This window comes from Acanthisitta chloris, unplaced genomic scaffold (genome assembly GCF_000695815.1).
Source record: "Acanthisitta chloris isolate BGI_N310 unplaced genomic scaffold, ASM69581v1 scaffold20509, whole genome shotgun sequence".
Classification (NCBI taxonomy): Eukaryota; Metazoa; Chordata; class Aves; order Passeriformes; family Acanthisittidae; genus Acanthisitta; species Acanthisitta chloris.
Window position 1 is genome coordinate 1,971 of NW_008690014.1, and position 5,979 is coordinate 7,949.

The window sequence follows — 5,979 nt, forward strand, 5'->3', positions numbered from 1 at the left end:
CTGGGCTGGTGGCACCTGGGTCCCCAAGCTAATACAGGACCAGGTGTTGGGAGCAGGACAGGCAGCTGGCACTGTGCTCAGGGTCACAGCTGGACCATGCCTTTTTTCTACATTTTTTGGCAAGGAATGTGGTTCTCACAGCAAACCTGGCCCATTGGATCCATCTTGTCCCCTTTCCCTCCCACAAGCAGCACCCCTGCACCTCTGTGCAGCTCATCTGTGCTCACACAGCCTGTGCCAGGAGCTCTGCATCAGCTGTGCCACCCATAAGACCTGGGTGCACGCAGTGGTGTGGGCTAACGCAGTGCCCAGGCACCCGCGAGGCTGTGCCACACTGCCCAGGGCAGGCAGAGGGGCAGGCAGGGTGCCAGCAGGGCCCTGCCCCGGGGACAGAGGTGTCAGCAGTGCAGGCAGGAGCAGATGAGCCCCAGCCCGTCTGGCTTTGCTCTGGTACTTCACCGCTTTTTTGGTGTCAGACACAGCTCTCTCCACGTAGTCCACCGAGTGCTCCACGTTGTACTCGATGCGGTCAATCATCTCTCCCTGCAGAACGAGGACACAGCCCACGCGCCCGCGCGCGTACGGGTGTGAGCTCCTTCCTGCTCCGCTGCTCCCCGGCACCGGGTGGTGGATGCTGCCCTGCCCGGCAGCCCTGCGTGGAAAGAGGGACTGGTCAGCAGCCTGTGGGCACTGGGTGCTCCAGAGTGCCCTGTGGTGTGCTGGAGTGGGGGGTCTGGACTGTGGGCTCTGTCCTCAAGGGCTAAGACCTCTGTGCACATCCCAGCAGGGAGGAAGGCAAGCAAGAGTGAAGGTCAAGGGGGCTCCCAGCCCAGTCTTGGCCTGGTGGGCTTCCGTGTCCAATATATCAGATGACATCAAAGCCACAGCAGGACCTACCCCAACACCATGCTGCTGAAAACAGAGGGACGGCAGGGAGCAAGGACTGCACCAGCAGCACCACGTGGGATGCTCAGGAAACCACAGGCATGCAGGGACACCACTCCGACCCACACAAGCGCCGTGCCAAGGGCAGGAGGGCCTGGAGTCAGGCTGGCTGGGACTGCAGTGCCCCACAGAGACCCCTGCCCTGCTCTGAGCCCCGCTGTAGGGGCAGGCTGGGGTGAGCTCCCCCCAGCCTGTCCACCTCCTTTGACCCCATCCTGACTGCACAGGGAAGCAGCCAGGTCCTGCAGCAGCTGGACAGGATTGGCAGGTCGGGTGGCTCAAAGCCCAGTGCCATCCTGCATGGCACAGAGGGAATTGGGGCTGCAGAGCTGGGGGCTCATACCCAGCAGCCCATTTCTCAACCTAATGCTGGAAAACATGAGGAGGACGAGCCTTGAGGCCCAGGGGTGGTCTGGTCTTAGTCCCCAAGCACCACCAAACCCCAACAGCTGTTCTCTGCCTTGCCTAAAGCTGCTGCTTCTCCTCCCCACTGTGCCATGCCTGGGGAAGAGCACAGCTGCCAGCCCTGTTGCCAGCCAGCAGCAGAGTGCTGGCAGGTGCCAGCAGCTTGGATCCTCTCACCCCACCAGGCGAGGCAGGGTGCTGGCATTGTCTAGTCCTTAGAGCTGGGCAAGGAACCATGAATCCCACACATCTGTCCCCCATGGCAGGCAGGACACGGCACCAACACTACCATGCCCCAGCCACGCTTGCCAGCCTGCCCCCAGCTGTCCCAGTGCCATGTGACATGCAGGCACAGCCATGCAGAGCAGAGCATGCAGCACCGCGGGCCTTGGCACAACAGCCTTTACCTGCCACCGACGTCTCCTCGGGCCGAGGCAGCATGGCAGGCAAGAAGGGGGGTGAGCAGAGACACTGGAGCACGCGCCCAGCGGAAGGGCCAGGAGCCATGGGCTGGGGGCACAGCCTGGCAGCACCCCAAGCTCACCCATCTGGGCCCAGCGCTCCAGGGAGATGAAGAAATCTCCCCACGTGTGGCAGCCACCCGCTGCCCTCCTCCAGATTCCATCACCTCTCGCCCCAGGCACACAGAACCCCCAGCTCTGGGGCACAGGGCAGGTGGCTCCAGCCCTGGGGAGTCCAGCTCAGCCCCACTGGGAGCTGTGTTGGTCCTAGATGTGGTTTTTTCTTTCAGTACCCACCCAGGCAGGAGACCACTGTCCTCCAACCTCCCCACCCACCTCATTGCCTCCCAAGGTGAGTGAACCCCAGGCCACAGTGTCTCCCTACCTGGCTTTCCACCAGCATGGCCATGTCCATGAACATGTCATGCAGCTCTCGGATGCTGTTCTCCAGTTTGATGATCTCACTGTGTCGCGTCTCGATCTCATTCAGTGCCTGCTTGGTGATGTTTGAATCCATGATGATCTGCAAAGGAGCCAAGGCCACTGAGCACAGTGCTTAGTCCCTCAGATGCAGGGACTGGGGGCACCAAGAGAGGGATGAGCAGGGGCTCCAGAGCCCCTCCAACCACTTCAGCCAGGAGCAACAAACTCCCACCACACCTCCTGCCAGAGCACAGGCTCTGCTAAGGCCAGATCTGAGCCCCCAGGTCCCCCCTGCTGCATGGGCTGTGCTCATCACTCCCATACTGGGGCCACTGGTAGCATGTCCACATGCTGGGACAAGGGGGTTGGCTTGGCTTCAGCCTGTGCCAGTGCTTACCCCGGAGGAGAAGATAGCCGGGTTGCCGCTCTCCAGCATGTCCTCCAGCTCCTCGCTGGTGGTGGTCCTGCCAGCTGCAATGACACAACACGGGTCAGCCAGGAGCCCTCTGTCTCTGCCATGGGTCCTGCAGCCCCACTGCAGGGCTCTGCTGGCTCCATGGCATGTCCCACGAGTGGAATGGAGCACAGTTTCCACCCCCAGGTGCGCACTGGGCAGTTTGAGGGGCTGCCTTCCCACAGCCTGGCTCTGACACCCCTCTTTTTAAGGGGGCCAAGCTGCCAGCTTCGCTCAGCTCACCCAGGAAAGTCTGTCTGCCTTTCCTGGTCATGCTGCCTGTTCCAGCTGGGCAGCCACCAGCGTCCAGTTTATGACTGTGAAGGAGGAAGGATGGGGAGCAGCAAGCCACGAGCAAGGATGCTCTTGGCAAACCCCATCCCAGGCCAGTTCAAAGCAACAAGGACACTAGACTTAGCTGGGCTGCCTGAGTTTTAGCCCTGCAGCTGTATGACAAAAGGCTCTGTCCTTCCCCCTGCAGCACAGCCCTCTGTGTCCATGTGATAACCCCTTGCTGGTCCTTTCTTCCTGTTGGCTCCTTGCTCTGGGGTTGAGATAGACAGTTTACTAGAGAAAGCAAAAGCCACACACAGAAGCAGAGCAAAACAAGGCATTAATTCATTGCTTCCCATGGGCAGGAGGTGTTCAGCCAGCCGAGCAGGGCCCATCATGTGTAACAGTTCCTTGGGAAGACAAACGCCATCACTCCAGATGTCCCCCGTTTCTCCTTCTTCCTCCCACCTTATATACTGAGCATGATGTCCTATGGTATGGAATATCCCTTTGGTCAGTTTGGGTCACCTGTCCCAGCTGTGTCTCCTCCCAAGCTCCTGTGCATCCCCAACTTCCTTGTCAGTGTGGCAGTATGGGAAACAGAAAAGACCTTGGCTCTGTGTAAGCAACCGGTCAGCAACAACAAACACATCTCTGCATTATCAACCCTGTGCCCTGCACAAATCCTGTAACATGGCCCCATCCTAGCCACTGGGAAGAAAGTTAACTCCACTTCAGCCCAGACCAGCACAGGTGGGAAGCAGGACACAGGTTCTCATTCCTGCCCTCAACACGTCCTTGCTGCCTCATTCCCCTAACAGAGAGCACAGGGCCAGTAAAAGCTGTGGCAGGCAAAGAATGAGAGCAAAGACATTGCATGGCTCAGCACCCATCCATGCAGTGCTGGTCTGGCTGAGGGCCATGGCTGGTCAGGAAGAACTTGCTTTAAATGCTGAGCCAAAGTACAGAGTCCGGAGGCTGCAGCTCGCCCACGCCATCCAGCCCTGAGCCTGCCAAACCATATAACCAACCTGCAGGACCCCAGAGACCTTCCCAGGGCCTCCTGCCTCCTGGCCAGGCTTCCTGGTTTGGAAAAGCTGTCATTAGCTCCTCCACAGCAATAAAAGCAGCTCAGAGTGTGCTGAGCACCTGCCTGTCTGCTGCCCACATCACACCACAGAGCCACAGCACAGCCGTGGAAGGACAGAGTCACTGCAATGGAAGGAACACTCCTGCTCTGGGGGAACTGCCTGAGGGAACACTCCTGCTCCGAAACTTGGCAAAACACTGGAAAATCCTAAGAATTGGACCTGTGCCTCCTCACAGAGCTCCAGAGTACATCTGCCTCTTACTTGGCAACTCCAGAAATTAAAGTTTCCTGGGGAGAAGCAGCTCTGCCAACGAGACAAACAGCCCAGAGCATCGTAGGAGCTGCAGCACAGAGGGAGAAGCAACCTCAGCCCTGAGCTGGCAGGGACAGAACAAGAGACAGTGCCCAGGTCATGCTGCAGCAGGGCCATTGGAAGCTCTGGAACAGGCAGACACAAAGCCACTGAGCAGACTTCCCACCTCAAGGCATAGTCCTTGGTCCTGAAAGGCCCAGCTGGAGGGGAGTGACCATCTCCATGGACCAGCTCCCACAGGACGGGGCAGGAGCAGCCCCATCAGGGTGTGGAGGAAGCTCCTAGGGAAGCCTCTGATGCCACAGCTCACCACCACTGCCCAGCTGAAGCTGGATGCCAGTTTGCCCAACTCTGCATGGAGATGTTCTATAAATAAGGAAGACTTGAGGCACCTCAGGGCTGCAGAGGAGTCCAACACGTTGTGCCTGAATTAAGGGCTCAGCTGGGCTCCTCGGGCTGGCAGCATCCCCCTCCTGGCAGCAGCGCTGCACGAGCACCCGCAGAGCCACAGCTGGGGCTCAGGCTGGACACACTGAGGACAAGGCACCTTCCCAAGGCTGGGATCCTCTGCCTGGAGCTGGCTTTTTAGCTCTCTTAGACACAAATCCACATAACTCATAGAGGGATGGATAGTGTTGCCCTGTCTGCCCGTGTGGGGGGTAACGGGTCTCAGTGACTGACCCAGCTGGCTGTCCCCCAGCTCACACAGGTCTGGCACTGCCCGTGGTGGTGTTGGGATGTGAAGGCTTCAGCTAGAAAAGCCCAGCATGACACAAAGTGCCACCCACCTCCCTGTCCCTTGGGGCCCATCTGCTCAGACACGGCAGGGGTAGCAGGGCCCACCACCCATTATTGTGATGGCATCTGCACTCAAGGTAAGTCCTGTGGTCATTCCTGAGATGAAAGTGTCACAGGAACCCTAAACAACCCCTGGAATCTCCTGGAGCAGCCTGGATGAGCTGCCAGGGCCAGAGCAGCCCCTGGACTCAGGGTGGGCTGCACCCACAGCTTGTTGTTCTGCACACCAGTTCACCTGGTGTGGCATGGCAGGGCCCAAGGAATTCTCACAGTGCCCTCAGAGACAGCAAATGCTCTATTTTTGGCTCCTCGGTCTTGCACATAACAAAACTGTTCCTAAAAACAAGCAGCATCTGTGCAGCACCTCCAAGGCTTCAGCTGCACACCCACCACAGAAAGCTCCTCCAAGCTCCAAATCCAATTTCTCTGGGACCAAAACCTAATTAGATTTAAGATATAATTTCTCCTAACAGAAAAAAATGGAGAGAAAAAAAAAATGAGGGAGCGACACCTCCCATTACAGACAGCATGGAAGGTTGTGCTGGGGGACTCAGCTCCTGGTAGCAGATGGGGGCATGGCTGGGGTGGGCACAGTCGCCAGTACACATCTGTCCTGCTGTCAGCAACCCCAGGACACAGAGCATCCTCATCTGTGATGTCAGAGTGTCTGGAAGCAGAGTGAGTAAGGGTGGGTGAGGGCATTGATTAAGGTTGGGGCAGAAGTAGTGGGAGGGGAGAGGAGTGGAGAGAAGAAGGGAAGAGAGAAGAGGGAGAGGGAGAGGAGGAGAGGGAGAGGAGAAGAGGGAGAGGGAAAGGG

General features: G+C 58.4%; 1 protein-coding gene across 1 annotated transcript in view; it reads right to left on the minus strand.

Moving 5' to 3' along the window:
* Positions 1–2,705, minus strand: part of LOC103808856 (syntaxin-1A) — a gene marked incomplete at its 5' end in the record, with an annotated part of 3,066 nt that extends 361 nt beyond the window's left edge. Inside the window, 3 exons of the mRNA XM_009081662.1 lie at positions 433–543; positions 2,197–2,334; positions 2,632–2,705. Coding sequence (XP_009079910.1) covers positions 433–543; positions 2,197–2,334; positions 2,632–2,705 — 323 coding nt within the window. The remainder of the gene's footprint in view (positions 1–432; positions 544–2,196; positions 2,335–2,631) is intronic.
* Between the last annotated feature and the right edge of the window lie 3,274 nt (positions 2,706–5,979).